Source organism: Carassius auratus, chromosome 32 (assembly GCF_003368295.1).
Source record: "Carassius auratus strain Wakin chromosome 32, ASM336829v1, whole genome shotgun sequence".
Taxonomy (NCBI): domain Eukaryota; kingdom Metazoa; phylum Chordata; class Actinopteri; order Cypriniformes; family Cyprinidae; genus Carassius; species Carassius auratus.
This window is the reverse complement of record NC_039274.1, coordinates 580,001-597,967: the sequence shown is the minus strand read 5'-3', so window position 1 is coordinate 597,967 and position 17,967 is coordinate 580,001. Positions and strand designations below refer to the sequence as shown.

Here is a 17,967-nt window from a genome sequence, read left to right as displayed (position 1 = left end):
ACTGGGTCTTACGAACTAGTCTGAACATCTAATAGTAGTCAAGTAGTGTAGGCTAAAAAGTTTATGCCACCATCACAGCTTGGTAGCGAATGTTGATCTGATCCATTTTTATCAGAAAGAAGAAGAGTTTTCCTCCAGTCCATCTGTCTTGCTCTTGCAGTCCAGGTGTTTCTGACAGACAGACAGATGGACTCCGGTTCAGTGTGTTAAGAGCTGGTCTCGCTGGCACCCAGGTTCTCCTCTGAGAAACTAATGGAGCAACTGTTTTCACTGCTGTTCTGCCCCTCAGAAAATAAATCTATAGGTCTTCATGGCTGGCCGCTCTAGAACCGAGCACACTCCCCCTTGTTCACCAAGGTCAGGAGGGAGCAGCCGTTCACCGCTTGACAATTCCCACATTCCTCTAAAACTCATTCACACTCCACTGCTTTCAAACGAAATGGCTGCTTATGTTTGTGTGTGTGTGTGTTTGTGTCTCGATTCACCAACTGAATATACAATCAACATTAGAGGTTTTGAGAGCCACTGGCTTGAATATGTATCTCCAGAGTCTTCTTCAGCTGGCTTCAGTTTGTCACAGCCCTCGCTCTTCAGGTAAACTCACTGAGCTGTTATGACTGTGCTGCGAGGGGTTCTTGGGTCAGCTGTGAAGCTGCAGTACCAGAATCCTGAGGCATTTCCTGCCCTTCCGTCTGTTCGGAAGCCACCTGTCCCATACGTCTGTGATTATTCAGAGCAATTCCAATGCAAGAGGTGCGTCTCTGTATCTATGGCTCCATATGGCTTACAGACCCTCCAAATAAACCTTTCTATGAGCTCATTTATGACTGTGTTTCTGCACGAGGCATCTACAAATTGGCCAATGCATCACCAACATGCTCCCAAATCTAGTGAGATGACTTGCTGTCTACTCAGGCAGCATCTGTAACTGATCCTTGAGTCACTGACTTGACACAGGCAGCACCACAAAACTGATTTCAACTGATCCACAATTTCATGGACCTTGTAATCAACATTTGAAGTGAAGTGAAGTGAAGTGACATTCAGCCAAGTACGGTGACCCATACTCAGAATTTGTGCTCTGCATTTAACCCATCCGAAATGCACACACACAGAGCAGTGAACACACACACACACTGTGAGCACACACCCGGAGCAGTGGGCAGCCATTTATGCTGCGGCGCCCGGGGAGCAGTTGGGGGTTCGATGCCTTGCTCAAGGGCACCTCAGTCGTGGTATTGAAGGTGGAGAGAGAACTATACATGCACTCCCCCCACCCACAATTCCGTCTGGCCCGAGACTAGAACCCACAACCCTTCGATTGGGAGTCCAACCCTCCCAATCAAAGGGTTGCTTATGTCTTGCTTATGGATAACACATTCGCAATGCATTATGGGATTGTCCATTTAAAAGTTAAATGTAATGCCGCCATACTATTTGGCCACAATTGCAAGGAACACAATCTTGATGCATGGATTTTGAGGATACTTATAGACAGCTCACTAGGCTTTACAAAATAGCTAGTGTGTTCTAGACCAGTGTTTCCCCCTCCAGAGCCCAGAGTTCCCCCGATAATGCACATTCTGTACCTCTCTCTAATTAAAAATATCAGATTTAACTCATCAGCTCGTTAATAGAGACCCTTAAAGCTGAACTGATTGCCTCAAATAAAGGAGACATCCAAAATATGCACTGTTTAGGGCACCTGGTTTGGAAAACACTGTTCAAGACTTTTTCACGATTCAATCATTTCTAAGCCTAGGATCTTCACTTCACTGAAAACGAGTTGGAATAAAAAAAAAATTTACAACTCAAGGAGTTGGCTGATTTGTGTTTGATGGTGAAGATGAGGAGGATGGCGGTCAGCAGCTCTTACCGGGAGTCTGGAAGTTCAGACGGCGTAACTCCACGGGGTCAGTGGGGTGATGGGAGGGCATTTCTTTACCACCGGGCAGACTGCCTTTCCTGGCCTCTGACTCCGCCCTTTTCCTAAAAGAAATACATTGTATAATTTAGGACAAAACTGTGTTTGGACAGGCAGGAGGTCAAGCAAACATGCTTGTGATGGAAATTCAAATGTGACACGTTCTGGCATTCTGTGAGCCATGACCACTGCGTGTGTCTCAGGTACAGCTCTTCTGCATGCTCTCACCTGTCTGGTTGACTGCTCCAGTGGAAGCGACAGGAGGGGAGAACAGAGGGTTAGTATGAAGGACAAACAGAGATGTCCTCATCACAACTGCTGATATTCAGAGCGACATTGCATTTGTTAGTTTTCATCTGATTCGTTCTAATAAAACACATCCACCATGTCTGATCCTAACTAGATTTGGTGTGACATAACATACACAAGGCTATCTCACAGTCTAGTTTCTCATGTCATTATATATATATATATATATATATATATATATATATATATATATATATATATATATATATTAGTGCTGTCAAAATTAGCGCGTTAACGCATTCGATTAATTTGAAATATTTAACGCGTTAAAAAAAAATAACGCAATTAACGCGGTTGCAGTTTTTTTTATTTCCAGTTGTGGCCTATGTGTGTTCAACGTGCAAAGAAATATGGATAAGACCAAGGAAGGACTTTTAGACGGAAAGTTTCAGTATAAAACTCTGCCGGATTACTCTTCAGTCTGCCACAAGAAACATTACTCTTCATTCAGTCTGCCACAAGAAACAGCAACATTAAAATCATGAACTCAAATGTCATTGTTTAAAAAAAAAAAAAAACAATGACTGTAACAGTGCGTAAATCAGACCTTTCTGTAACGCTAACGTTAATAAGCTTAAACGAAAATGACGAAATAATTGTGTAGCGGAGTATTTTTTGTACACAGTGCCGCGAACTGTCAATCACTCCTGTACGCGTGCATCACTGTCCTCCTCGCAGCTGCAGCAACTTGCGCTCTCTCTCTTCATCAAGCTTTAAAACAAAAAGGGAACAAAAAGATCATATTGTCTTTGTGCATAGGCTATAGATTAATTAGATAAATGAATATCTAAATTTGTGCCTTGCCGTCTACTGTATTTGTTTAGAACTTAGAAAAAAGATGCTGCAGCCAATGAGCAGCCAGCGGGGGCTGCAGGACGACTCAACCTCCGCAGACAGTTTTTAATGTTTATCAGACAATAAATACTCAAGATTTTGCTTTAGTATAACTCACAACGAGTTTCACACACCTTCTCCGGCCACGTTGAGTTGTTGACACTTAACAGTGGGAAAAGCGACACATGCGCTATTCACTTGTATAACTTAAGGGTGAATGGGTGATGTAGTTTCTGCTCTGGGTGGGATGAATTAGGAAGCTTGCATTGTGAAGGGCGCTCTGAAAATCGGAAGTGCAGGTAAAAGATTATAACCTCTATTAAAACAGATGTCCACAAATGAGCGTACCGGTACGCTACAAGCACGTTCTGGGCGCATGGAGAGGTGGCGGTACGCTCAAGAGCTATATTTGGAAGTGGCGCTACTGAGTACTGGTGCATGCTGGCCCACTTAAAGCACTGGCAATGACTATACTTTGGAATTTTTTTGCAGTCCACTTAGAATTTAACATGGAAATCATTTTTGTTTTTTATTGGCATTGATTGTTTTGACATTCAAATGGTACTTACATGCCTGTGTTTTAATTTCTGTAATAAATATGGCTTTCAAGCCAACAGTTAATTTGGAGGATATTGATGGTTTATTGCAGGTATGTTGTTTACATGAGAAAATCTGTGTTACAAGTTAAACAAAAATTCCAATAAACAATCATATTTTGAATTTAAATAGTTTCTTTGTCTTGAATTTACATTAATTATTTACATTTTGCATTTACATATCCAAAAAGTTTCAGTCTTTTAATTGCGATTAATCGCGATTAATCGCGATTAATCGCGATTAATTTTAAAAAATTGTGCGATTAATTAGTTAATTTTTTTTAATCGATTGACAGCACTAATATATATATATATATATATATATATATATATATATATATATATATATATATATATATGGTTCCTAATGCCTGTGTACATACTTAGTAGTACCTAAATGTTTACGTAGTATGTAATCACAGTGTAAGTACACATTGGTACATAATATCTACAGCAGTTATATTTCTGTAACTACACAGATGTAACAACCCTCAGGATGGTTTGTGTAAGCAGAAATGTGTAACGGGACACTGTTAATGTGTAACAGGAATTACATAACTACATTTTGTAACAACAATATATCTAAGAGTTATTGGAACCATTTGATGGATGGTGGAAATGGGTAGGTTAAGGAGTGGAGCTGGGATCCAGGGGATGGAGATGGGTAGGTTAAGGGGTGAAGCTGGGATCCAGGGGGTGAAGATGGGTAGGTTAAGGCTTAGAGCTGGCATCCAGGGGGTCGAGATGGGTAGGTTAAGGGGTCGAGCTGGGTTCCAGGGGGTGGAGAAGGGTAGGTTAACGGGTGGAGATAGGATCCAGGGGGTGAAGATGGGTAGGTTAAGGGTTGGAGCTGGCATCCAGGGGGTGGAGATGGGTAGGTTAACGGGTGGATATAGGATCCAGGGGGTGAAGAGGGGTAGGTTAAGGGGAGGAGCTGGGATCCAGGGGGTGGAGATGGGTAGGTTAAGGCTTGGAGCTGGCATCCAGGGGGTGGAGATGGGCAGGTTAAGGGGTTGAGCTGGGATCCAGGGGGTGGAGAAGTGTAGGTTAACGGGTGGAGATGGGATCCAGGGGGTGGAGATGGGTAGGTTAAGGGTTGGAGCTGGCATCCAGGGAGTGGAGATGGGTAGGTTAAGGGGTTGAGCTGGGATCCAGGGGGTGGAGAAGGGTAGGTTAACGGATGGAGATGGGATACAGGGGGTGAAGATGGGTAGTTTAAGAGGTGGAGCTGGGATCCAGGGGGTGGAAATGGGTAGGTTAAGGGGTGAAGCTGGGATCCAGGGGGTGAAGATGGGTAGGTTAAGAGGTTGAGCTGGGTTCCAGGGGGTGGAGAAGGGTAGGTTAACGGGTGGAGATAGGATCCAGGGGGTGAAGATGGGTAGGTTAAGGCTTGGAGCTGGCATCCAGGGGGTGGAGATGGGTAGGTTAACGGGTGGAGATAGGATCCAGGGGGTGAAGAGGGGTAGTTTAAGAGGTGGAGCTGGGATCCAGGGGGTGGAAATGGGTAGGTTAAGGGGAGGAGCTGGGATCCAGGGGGTGGAGATGGGTAGGTTAAGGCTTGGAGCTGGCATCCAGGGGGTGGAGAAGGGTAGGTTAACGGATGGAGATGGGATACAGGGGGTGAAGATGGGTAGTTTAAGAGGTGGAGCTGGGATCCAGGGGGTGGAAATGGGTAGGTTAAGGGGTGGAGCTGGGATCCTGGGGGTGGAGAAAGGTAGGTTTAGGGGTAGAAGCTGGCATCCATGGGGTGGAGATGGGTAGGTTAAGGGGTTGAGCTGGGATCCAGGGGGTGGAGATGGGTAGGTTAAGGCTGGATTAGAGCTGGGATCCAAGGGGTGGAGATGGGAAGGTTAATGGGTGCAGCTATCCCATATATATATACAGTACAGACCAAAAGTTTGGGCACACCTTCTCATTCAAAGAGTTTTTTTTTTATTTTCATGACTATGAAAATTGTAGAGTCAGACTGAAGCCATCAAGGGCTATTTGACCAAGAAGGAGAGTGATGGGGTGCTGCAGATGACCTGGCCTCCACAGTCACCGGACCTGAACCCAATCCAGATGGTTTAGGGGTGAGCTGGACCGCAGACAGAAGGCAAAAGGGCCAACAAGTGCTAAGCATCTCTCGGGGAACTCCTTTAAGACTGTTGAAGACCATTTCAGGTGACTAACGCTTGAAGCTCATCAAGAGAAAGCCAAGAGTGTGCAAAGCAGTAATCAAAGCAAAAGGTGGCTACTTTGAAGAACCTACAATATGACATATTTTCAGTTGTTTCACACTTTTTTGTTATGTATATAATTCCATATATAATTCCACATGTGTTAATTCATAGTTTTGATGCCTTCAGTGTGAATCTAAAATTTTCATAGTCATGAAAATAAAGAAAACTCTTTGAATGAGAAGGTGTGTCCAAACTTTTGGTCTGTACTGTACATATAAACACCGTAGTAAATAATAATGATACACTGACATACAAAGATTTGGGGTAAGATTTTTTTTTTGTCTCTTCTCCTCACAAGTACTGCATGTACTTAATCAAAAATACGGAAAAACAGTAATATTGTGAAATATTATTACAGTCTAAGTGTTTTCTATGTGAATATACAGTATGTTGGATTGTAATTAATTTGTGTGATCAAAGCTGAATTTTCAGCATCATTACTCAAGTTTTCAGTGTCACAAGATCATTCAGAAATCTTTTATCCTCATAAATCAAATGACAATCTGTTTTAATCGCTGACATGTACAGGTTTTTCATTGTTTCTGCTCTCTTGTTTCTGTTTGTTTGTTCTGAATTGGTGAATCAGAGGCAGTGTGTTGTGTTGTTGACATTGTAATATTACACTATGAGCATGTGACATTGATTCTATGATTAACAAATAAATCTGCCATCAAAAGACATCAAATAACCCTGGATATATGAAGGACCTCATCAAGATGGATGTCCAGCTCAATGCCTGACTTTAGAATAGGATCAGATCAGTCTATATTCAAATAAGCACTACAGATTATCACACTGATACTCACAGTGCATAACTGCGGAAACACACACACACACACACACACACACACACACACACACACACACACACACACACACACACACACACTCACACACACACACTCACACACACACACACATGCACACACGCAAACACGCACACACATGCACACACGCAAACACGCACACACACACGCACTTTCTCTCTCTTAAAGTCAGCACAAAATCCAAATTGACTCCATTTAATTCCTTAACATGTTTCTGCTCTTATCGTGAATAATTAATCAGTGAACACTATTCCAGTGATCAGCTTGCTTTTACAATGTTTTACCCTAATAACTTGGAAATTAAGTCACTTGGATGATGATAAAGCTGATAATATCCTACCTATTTTTATTTTTTGGCTTGAATCTGGGCCATTGTAGTTAATAAACTAAAAATGAAACTAAAATTAAAACCATTAAAAACATTTTCATTACTTATTTTTTTTTACTAACATAATGTACTATGTACTAACAACTATATATATATATATATATATATATATATATATATATATATATATATATATATATGTATATATATATATATTGTGACATGCGTCCCGAGCGCTCGTCAGCGTCGCCCTGGCAACACACGGGAATCACCGGCACGAGCTCATCACGGGCTGAGCGGCCGCACCTGCAGCTCATCAAGCGGAGCCTTCTTAAGCAGAGGAGGAAGACAGAGTGGTGAGGAATGTCTCCCAACAAGGATGCTAACCCTTTCCTCCTCTGTTACAGAGAGCAGCGTGTGACCGTCAGCCCCACCAAGGAGAGCACAGCACGGGATCCACCACTCAGGACACAGCGAGCACGAGGGACTTGAAGCGCCACAGGAGAGCACCGCCTTCACCCAGAGCACTTACCTTGAATAAATCCACCCTTCGGGGACTTTCTCTGTCCATCGGTGGTCGTGTAGTTCCTCACCCCGCCACACTGGTGGAGAATGCGGGCACCTGTGTGAGGTGGACACCGACAACCGACCCCTGAGGAGACCGTTAAAGCCACCCGTTTGTTTTTTGTTTTTTCTTTTTTTCCCCCTTTCATTTTCATCTGCTCTGTTTCCACAGGCGGCCGCTCCTCCCCCGGCATGGAAGAACTGCTAAAACACCTCACCGAGGTGAGCATCCGCCAGCAGCAGATAATGGAACATATGGCCTCACGTCAAGGAGACGCCGAACATGAGCTCGCCGCCCTCCGCGCCGCCTCCCACCGCACGCCGCTGCCTGACCCCCGTGTCCAAGCCGTCCAGCTGATGCCACGAATGACGGCGCATGATGACGTGGAGATGTATATTCAGATGTTTGAGGCCACTGCAGTCCGGGAGGCGTGGCCAGAGGACGAGTGGGCCCGACTCCTCGCGCCGCTGCTGACCGGGGAAGCGCAACGGGCGTATTTCACCATGACGGCCGAGAGAAGCCAGCACTATGGAAAGGTGAAAAAGGAGATCCTGAGCCGAGTAGGCCTTTCCCCAATCTGTGCGGCGCAGCAGTTCCATGACTGGGAATATCGAGCTCAACATTGGCTGTTGACCGGGGGTCCCTCCGCACACCAGGTAGCTGAGCGTGTGGTGATCGACCGGTTCCTCCGCGCCCTTCCCCGCGCGTTGAGGCAGGCGGCTGGCATGAGGAACCCCACCGATCTCGACGGGCTCGTGGAGGCCATTGAGCTGGCGGAGGCCGCCCAACACCGGGAGATAGGGGAGCGAGCGCCGCCTTTTCCCCGAAGGGTGGTCCAGGAGCGACGCTCGCCGGAGGGCACCCAGCGACCCGTGAGCAGGCCTGCGGTTCCCGGCCCCCAGGACGAGCCAATGCCCACCGAGCCGCCGCGTTCCCCAGGACGGACATGGCTAGCAGGCTGTTCAGTCCACGGTCCAGCGCCGAAGGCACCACGGGCCAAGGTGCGCATCAACGGCCGGCCATTCGTCGCCGTCCTCGACTCGGGCAGCGGGGTAAGCCTGATACAACCGACTGTCCTTCCACCCCGAACAGGTTCCAGAGCCCGGCTGGCGATAACGTGCGTGCACGGGGACACCAGGCATGTGCCGGCCCGGCGAGTGACCATCACCGCGACCCCTGGTTCCTGGCCCGTCGAAGTGGGAATCTTAAGGAACCTACCGGTACCCGTTCTCCTCGGCCGGGATTGGCCGGGGTTTGATCAGCTCCTCACCTCCAGCACACAGCCTGCTAGCCCGGCCGGGAACCGCCGACGCCGGAGTCCAGCAAGGCGCCCTCGACGAGGCCCCGCGCTGCTGACGTCGGACAGCCCTCGAGGAGGTGAGTCCCCCTCCCAAAACTCTAACTTGTTCTTCGATGTCTTCCAGCAGATAGCGGGAGGGGTGACGCTCGCCAAAGAGCAGCGTGGGGACGAGCGCCTCAAGCATTGCTGGTCTCAAGTGCGGGTGGCGGAAGGAGAGGATCTACAACCAGCTCCCCACCCCACACCCCACTTCATCATCCAAAACGGCCTGCTCTATTATGTCGGCCAGCGGAGGGGGGAGGAAAAGACGCTGTTGGTGGTACCGCGGAGCAAAGTCCCGGCGGTCTTGGAACTCGCCCACACCCACCCGATGGCTGGCCACCTCGGCGCCCAAAACACTGTGCAACGGATCCGGGACCGCTTCCACTGGCCAGGACTGGAGGCGGATGTCAAGCGGTACTGCCAAGCGTGCCCGACGTGCCAACGGACCTCGCCACATACTCCTCCCCCCAGCCCGCTGATCATTGAGGTGCCCTTCGAGCGCATCGGGATGGACCTGGTGGGGCCGCTGCCGAAGTCCGCCCGGGGGCATGAACATATCCTGGTTATCGTGGATTATGCCACCCGCTACCCAGAGGCCATTCCCCTCCGCAAGGCCACCGCCAAAAACATCGCACAGGAGCTCTTCCTACTGAGTAGTCGGGTTGGCCTACCAGCGGAGATCCTGACCGACCAGGGCACCCCTTTCATGTCCCGGATCATGGCTGACCTCTGCAAACTCCTCAAAGTCCGACAGATCCGGACCAGCATATACCATCCGCAAACCGATGGGCTCGTGGAACGCTTTAACCAGACCCTCAAACAGATGCTGCGGCATGTCGTGGCCGAGGACCGACGCGACTGGGACCAGATGATCCCGTATGTACTGTTCGGGGTCCGGGAGGTACCCCAGGCGTCCACCGGCTTCACGCCCTTCGAGCTCCTCTTCGGCCGCCAGCCCCGAGGGCTCCTAGATGTCGCCCGGGAAGCCTGGGAACAACAGCCTGTGGTATGTCGGACCACCGTCGAGCACGTCAAGGCCATGAGAGAGCGGATCGACAGGGTCATGCCATTGGTCCGGGAGCATCTGACCAAGGCCCAGCAAGATCAGCAGCGCCTCTTCAATCGGGCTGCCCAACCCCGGGAGTTCCAGCCGGGAGATCACGTCATGTACTGGTCCCCACCTCAGCCTGTAAGTTCCTGGCCCGCTGGCAGGGCCCATATACGGTCACCGAACGGGTGGGACCCGTCACCTACAAAGTGCGCCAACCCGGTTGCCGAAGGGAAGAACAGCTCTATCATATAAACCTGTTGAAGCGCTGGGTGGGGACCGGACCCCAGCTCTCGGCCCTCGCCGCCACCTCTCCCTTGGTTGTGGACATGGATCCCCATCTCTCCGCAGCCCAGAAGACGGAACTGCAGCACCTGGTCGGTCAGTTCTCGGATGTGTTCTCCCCTCTGCCAGGGCGGACGACCGTCATCCAGCACGAAGTCCGAACACCACCAGGAGTCATCGTCCGGCAGCGGCCCTATCGTGTCCCGGAGGCTCGGCGACACGCAATCGAGACAGAGGTGCAGGAGATGTTGAAGTTGGGGGTAATTGAGCCCTCGCGGAGTCCATGGTCCAGCCCCATCGTCATGGTCCCGAAGCCCGACGGCACCCTAAGGTTTTGCAACGACTTCCGCCGCCTAAATGAGGTCTCTGAATTCGATGGCTACCCCATACCCCGTGTCGATGAGCTCCTGGATCGACTAGGAAGGGCCCGGTTCATCTCGACTCTTGACCTCACCAAAGGGTATTGGCAAGTCCCCCTGTCTAAGGATGCCAAGCCTAAGACAGCCTTCTCGACCCCCAGTGGCCACTGGCAGTACCGGGTCCTTCCCTTCGGCCTGCACGGGGCCCCCGCCACATTCCAGAGGCTCATGGATGTCCTGCTGAGGCCCCATATGGCCTACGCCGCGGCCTACATCGACGACGTGGTCATCTAATGACTTGCTCTGGCGCCGATACAGGATGGCTGCCTCCGTGACGAGCTCCGCATATGTTTTTGTGTTTTTGTTAGTTTGTCCTGTCTTTAGTTATATTCCTGCCATCAGTTTCACCAGGGAAGAACTGCTGAACATTCGGCAGAACACACCACAGGATATTTTACCGGATTTCAATTATTCAGACGTTTTAGTGAACGTTGTTATCGGAGGAGCGGCGGCGCTGATCAAGCGCTTCAGGACGCGCAGACGGGGGAAGCGAGCGGGAGCGCTCGTCAGACTCAGGAAGCGCGGATTTCGAACGCCGTTGCCTAGCATCCATCTGGCAAATCTCCGCTCTCTACCCAACAAAACGGACGAACTCCTTCTGCTTTCTCGGACAAATAAGGATTTCACACACTCTGCTGCTCTGTGTTTCACGGAAACCTGGCTGAATGACACCATACCGGACAGCGCGCTCCATCTGCCGGGCTTTCAGCTGTTTAGAGCGGATCGTGACACAGAATCAACGGGGAAATCGCGTGGTGGCGGGACATGCTTTTACATCAATGAACGGTGGTGTACAGATGTAACTGTGTTAAAGAAGACGTGCTGCTCAAATCTCGAAACACTCTTCATTAACTGCAAGCCGTTCTATTCGCCGCGGGAGTTTCACTCGTTCATTCTGGTCAGTGTTTACATCCATCCGCAAGCGCATGTGAGCTCAGCTTTACAGAAACTCGCTGATCAGATCACAGAGACAGAACAACAACACCCGGACTCTGTTTTAATCATTCTCGGGGACTTTAATAAAGCCAATCTGTCCCGTGAACTGCCAAAATACAGACAGCATGTTACTTGTCCCACAAGAGACAGTAATATATTGGATCACTGTTACACCACAATAAAGGATGCATTTCACTCTGTTCCACGAGCAGCTTTGGGAAATTCTGATCACCTTCTGGTTCATCTTATACCGTCCTACAGGCAGAAACTAAAATCAGCTAAACCTGTATCAAGGACTGTAAAAAGATGGACTAATGAAGCAGAGCAGGATTTACAATCTTGTTTTGACCTCACTGATTGGAGTGTTTTTGAAGCTGCTACCACCGATCTGGATGAACTCACAGAGACCGTAACATCATATATCAGTTTCTGTGAGGATATGTGTATTCCTACAAAGACTCAACTAATTTACAATAATGACAAACCGTGGTTCACTGCAAAACTCAGACAGCTCCGTCAGGCCAAAGAAGATGCTTACGTGAAGGGGGACAATGTCTTGTATAAACAGGCTAAATACACATTGGAAAAGGAGATCAAAGTGGCAAAGAGGAATTATTCTGAAAAAATAAGGACTCAGTTCACTTCCAACGACTCCGCATCAGTGTGGAAAAGTCTAAAGAAGATCACCAATTACAAGACACCACCCCCCAGCACTGTAGAGAATCAACGACTGGCAGACGATCTGAACGAGTTTTACTGCAGGTTTGAAAGAACACCCATCACCTGCCCTGAACGCCTCCCCACAAAACCATTCACACCCTTCACAACTCCTGCAACCAGCCCTGAATGCCTCTCCAAACTACCGTTCACACCATTAACAGCTCCTGCAACCCATCCTGAACACCTCTCCAATCAAGCACTCTCACCATTCTCACCTCCTGCATCCCCCCTCTCCCCCACACCTGCAATTCAGATCAGCGAGGATGCGGTGCGCCAGGTCTTCTGGAAGCAGAAAAGGAAAAAAGCACCAGGCCCAGATTGTGTTACACCAGCCTGTCTGAAATCCTGTGCTGACCAGCTGGCCCCCATCTTCACACAGATCTTCAACAGATCGCTGGAGCTGTGCGAAGTCCCTTCATGCCTCAAACGTTCCACCATCATCCCCATCCCTAAGAAACCCAAAATTACAGGACTAAATGACTACAGGCCTGTGGCTCTAACGTCTGTAGTCATGAAGTCATTTGAAAAACTGGTGCTGGGCCACCTGAAGGACATCACTGGGCCCTTGCTGGATCCTCTTCAGTTTGCCTACAGAGCAAACAGGTCTGTGGACGATGCAGTAAACATTGGACTGCATTATGTTCTGCAACACCTAGACAGACCGGGGACTTATGTGAGGATCCTGTTTGTGGACTTCAGCTCGGCCTTCAACACGATCATCCCAAACCTCCTCCTGCCCAAACTAAATCAGCTCTCCGTGCCCACCTCAGTCTGTCAGTGGATCAACAGCTTCCTGACAGACAGGCAGCAGCTAGTGAGGCTGGGAAAATACACATCCAGCACCCGTACAATCAGCACCGGAGCTCCCCAGGGGTGCGTTCTCTCCCCACTGCTCTTCTCCCTGTACACTAATGATTGCACATCTAAGGACCCCTCTGTCAAGCTCCTGAAGTTTGCAGATGACACCACACTCATCGGCCTCATTCAGGACGGTGACGAGTCTGCTTACAGACAGGAGGTAAAAGAGCTGGCTGTCTGGTGCAGTCTCAACAACCTGGAGCTTAACACCCTCAAAACAGTGGAGATGATCGTGGACTTCAGGAGAAACCCCCCTGCACTCTCCCCACTCACCATCATGAACAGCACTGTGACTGCAGTGGAGTCATTCAGGTTCCTGGGCACCTCTATCTCTCAGGACCTGAAGTGGGACATTCACATTGACTCCATTGTGAAAAAGGCCCAGCAGAGGTTGTACTTTCTCCGCCAGCTGAGGAAGTTTAACCTGCCACAGGAGCTGCTGAAACAGTTCTACTCCACCATCATTGAATCCATCCTCTGCACTTCAGTAACTGTCTGGTTCAGCTCAGCTTCTAAATCTGACCTCAGAAGACTACAGAGGGTAGTCCGGACTGCTGAGCGAATCATCGGTTCAACCCTCCCATCTATTCAAGAACTGTACTTATCCAGAGTGAGAAAAAGGGCTGTCAAAATCACTCTGGACCCCTCACATCCAGCACACTCCCTCTTTGAACTGTTGCCATCTGGTCGACGCTACAGAGCACTGAGCACTAGAACGACCAGACACAGGACCAGTTTCTTCCCTCAGGCAATCCATCTTATGAACAGCTTATAATAACGGCGGACACACTACACTTTATATTTATATACACACACACTTTATTTATCTAACACCATACTTAGTATACACTTAAATTTTGCACACAATATATATGTACATACATAACTTCATTTTGTAATATACTTGCCTACAATTGTCATTTGTATATTGTTATTTACTATCTACTTATTTGTATTTTTTATTCTTTTATCATGTGATTTATGTTCTGTCGCTGTCATTCTGTTGTACTGCGGAGCTTCTGTCACGAAAACAAATTCCTCGTATGTGTACATACCTGGCAATAAAGCTCATTCTGATTCCATTCAGAGACCTGGGGGGAGCATTTAGAGCGGCTCCGGAGGGTGCTGCTGGACCTCCACCGGGCGGGGCTCACCGCCAACCCCCGGAAATGTCACATGTCTCTCCGAAGCCAAGTACCTGGGCTTCTGCGTGGGACGTGGCCTCATCCGCCCCCAGGAAAAGAAGGTGACAGCTATCCTCTCGGCACCGCGGCCCTCTACCAAGACCCAGGTACGAGCCTTTTTGGGGTTGGCAGGATACTACCGATGTTTTATCCCTAACTTCTCCTCCTTAGCCTCTCCCCTGACAGATCTGACCAGGAAGGGGCAACCGGAGAAGATAGCCTGGAGTCTAGAAGCGGAAGAGGCGTTCCAGCAGGTGAAGTCAGCCCTCACCACGGAGCCAGTCCTGCGAGCCCCCGACTTCAACTGCCCCTTCCTGGTGCAAACCGACGCCTCGGACACCGGGTTGGGAGCCGTTCTCTCCCAGGTCCAGGACGGCGAGGAACACCCGGTGATCTTTATTAGCCGGAGGCTGACCCCGACCGAACAACGGTATGCCGCCGTGGAGAAGGAAGCACTGGCCGTCAAGTGGGCAGTCCTGGAGCTCCGCTATTACCTCCTCGGACGCCGGTTCACCCTGCTGACAGATCATGCGCCACTGCAGTGGATGGCCCGCGCAAAGGACACCAACCCCAGGGTAACCCGCTGGTTCCTTGCGCTCCAGGACTTCCACTTCACCATACAACATCGGGCGGGGACGGCCAACGCGGACGGTCTTTCCAGGATAGGGGCAGCTTTCCCAGGTCTGTCAGGCTCCACTCCCCACCCTCCCCATATCTCCCCATTGTACCGCAGGCGCAGGTCGACGCTTAGGGGGGGGGGAGTGTGACATGCGTCCCGAGCGCTCGTCAGCGTCGCCCTGGCAACACACGGGATTCACCGGCACGAGCTCATCACGGGCTGAGCGGCCGCACCTGCAGCTCATCAAGCGGAGCCTTCTTAAGCAGAGGAGGAAGACAGAGTGGTGAGGAATGTCTCCCAACAAGGACGCTAACCCTTTCCTCCTCTGTTACAGAGAGCAGCGTGTGACCGTCAGCCCCACCAAGGAGAGCACAGCACGGGATCCACCACTCAGGACACAGCGAGCACGAGGGACTTGAAGCGCCACAGGAGAGCACCGCCTTCACCCAGAGCACTTACCTTGAATAAATCCACCCTTCGGGGACTTTCTCTGTCCATCGGTTGTCGTGTAGTTCCTCACCCCGTCACAATACAGTATTGTTCAAAATAATAGCAGTACAATGTGACTAACCAGAATAATCAAGGTTTTTCGTATATTTTTTTATTGCTACGTGGCAAACAAGTTACCAGTAGGTTCAGTAGATTCTCAGAAAACAAATGAGACCCAGCATTCATGATATGCACGCTCTTAAGGCTGTGCAATTGGGCAATTAGTTGAATTAGTTGAAAGGGGTGTGTTCAAAAAAATAGCAGTGTGGCATTCAATCACTGAGGTCATCAATTTTGTGAAGAAACAGGTGTGAATCAGGTGGCCCCTATTTAAGGATGAAGCCAACACTTGTTGAACATGCATTTGAAAGCTGAGGAAAATGGGTCGTTCAAGACATTGTTCAGAAGAACAGCGTACTTTGATTAAAAAGTTGATTAGAGAGGGGAAAACCTATAAAGAGGTGCAAAAAATGATAGGCTGTTCAGCTAAAATGATCTCCAATGCCTTAAAATGGAGAGCAAAACCAGAGAGACGTGGAAGAAAACGGAAGACAACCATCAAAATGGATAGAAGAATAACCAGAATGGCAAAGGCTCAGCCAATGATCACCTCCAGGATGATCAAAGACAGTCTGGAGTTACCTGTAAGTACTGTGACAGTTAGAAGACGTCTGTGTGAAGCTAATCTATTTTCAAGAATCCCCCGCAAAGTCCCTCTGTTAAAAAAAAGGCATGTGCAGAAGAGGTTACAATTTGCCAAAGAACACATCAACTGGCCTAAAGAGAAATGGAGGAACATTTTGTGGACTGATGAGAGTAAAATTGTTCTTTTTGGGTCCAAGGGCCACAGGCAGTTTGTGAGACGACCCCCAAACTCTGAATTCAAGCCACAGTACACAGTGAAGACAGTGAAGCATGGAGGTGCAAGCATCATGATATGGGCATGTTTCTCCTACTATGGTGTTGGGCCTATTTATCGCATACCAGGGATCATGGATCAGTTTGCATATGTTAAAATACTTGAAGAGGTCATGTTGCCCTATGCTGAAGAGGACATGCCCTTGAAATGGTTGTTTCAACAAGACAATGACCCAAAACACACTAGTAAACGGGCAAAGTCTTGGTTCCAAACCAACAAAATTAATGTTATGGAGTGGCCAGCCCAATCTCCAGACCTTAATCCAATTGAGAACTTGTGGGGTGATATCAAAAATGCTGTTTCTGAAGCAAAACCAAGAAATGTGAATGAATTGTGGAATGTTGTTAAAGAATCATGGAGTGGAATAACAGCTGAGAGGTGCAACAAGTTGGTTGACTCCATGCCACACAGATGTCAAGCAGTTTTAAAAAACTGTGGTCATACAACTAAATATTAGTTTAGTGATTCACAGGATTGCTAAATCCCAGAAAAAAAAAAATGTTTGTACAAAATAGTTTTGAGTTTGTACAGTCAAAGGTAGACACTGCTATTTTTTTGAACACACCCCTTTCAACTAATTGCCCAATTGCACAGCCTTAAGAGCGTGCATATCATGCATGCTGGGTCTTGTTTGTTTTCTGACAATCTACTGAACCTACTGGTAACTTGTTTGCCACGTAGCAATAAAAAATATACTAAAAACCTTGATTATTCTGGTTAGTCACATTGTACTGCTATTATTTTGAACAATACTGTATATATATATAACATGGAATCAATCAGCAATGCATCATCTGGTCGCTGTGAGATGCGCTGTGTTACTGCCTAAAATGTACTGTTTATAGTACTATTAAACAGTTGTGATGGTGAAAACGTTGTGTGATGTTGCCTAACTAACAGGATGCTGAGTTTCTCAGTGTTGTGCATTTTGATTTCTCCTGGAAAGGCTGCGTGTCCCTTTGCTGAGCAGTGCAACCTTATACTATCAATAGATGCATTATATACAATAGCCTATATATACAGTATTAATACTATATACAGTAGTGTTAATGTCGAGCCCTGGAGTCTCTCTATATATACACACAAAATAAAAACAGTTTCAAAATATTAAAAACTACAATAGAATTGCAAATATACTAAAATAACACTGGCTTGAATATTCTTTAATAAATAAGAAATAACATATGAAACATGCACAGTTATTGACTGTGTTTCTCCACGGTTTCTACCTCTTGAACAGCAGGATGGCGATGACGATGCAGATGATGAAGATGACGGCCAGCACCGGCCCCACGACCCAGATCAGACCCTCCTCTTCATCGATTATGGGCTGCGGGTCGATATCAGCAAACATCACCGGATCAGAGTACGGACTCGCTGCGTACAAAACCTGCAAGAAAAAACACAAAAACATTTCTGTTTGTTTTATTTATTTTTTCTCTTGGTTTATATAAAGAGCAGAGATGACATTTGAAGTAATGCATTTCAATGGGCCGAGTGCAGCTCATAGTTTTGTTGAAGCACTTGCATGAATTATTCAGAA

General features: G+C 48.1%; 1 protein-coding gene across 48 annotated transcripts in view; it reads right to left on the bottom strand.

Annotated features, from left to right (window-relative positions):
- LOC113051257 (receptor-type tyrosine-protein phosphatase delta-like) overlaps positions 1-17,967 on the bottom strand; it is a 295,253-nt gene that overhangs the window by 27,326 nt on the left and 249,960 nt on the right. For 22 of the 48 annotated variants that reach the window (XM_026214810.1, XM_026214830.1, XM_026214815.1 and 19 more), the window contains 3 exons: positions 17,654-17,814; positions 2,153-2,167; positions 1,877-1,989 (listed from right to left, as the gene is read on the bottom strand). In XM_026214810.1, the coding sequence (XP_026070595.1) occupies positions 1,877-1,989; positions 2,153-2,167; positions 17,654-17,814 (289 nt within the window). The remainder of the gene's footprint in view (positions 1-1,876; positions 1,990-2,152; positions 2,168-17,653; positions 17,815-17,967) is intronic. The other 26 variants (XM_026214814.1, XM_026214818.1, XM_026214817.1 and 23 more) reach the window with 2 other exon arrangements.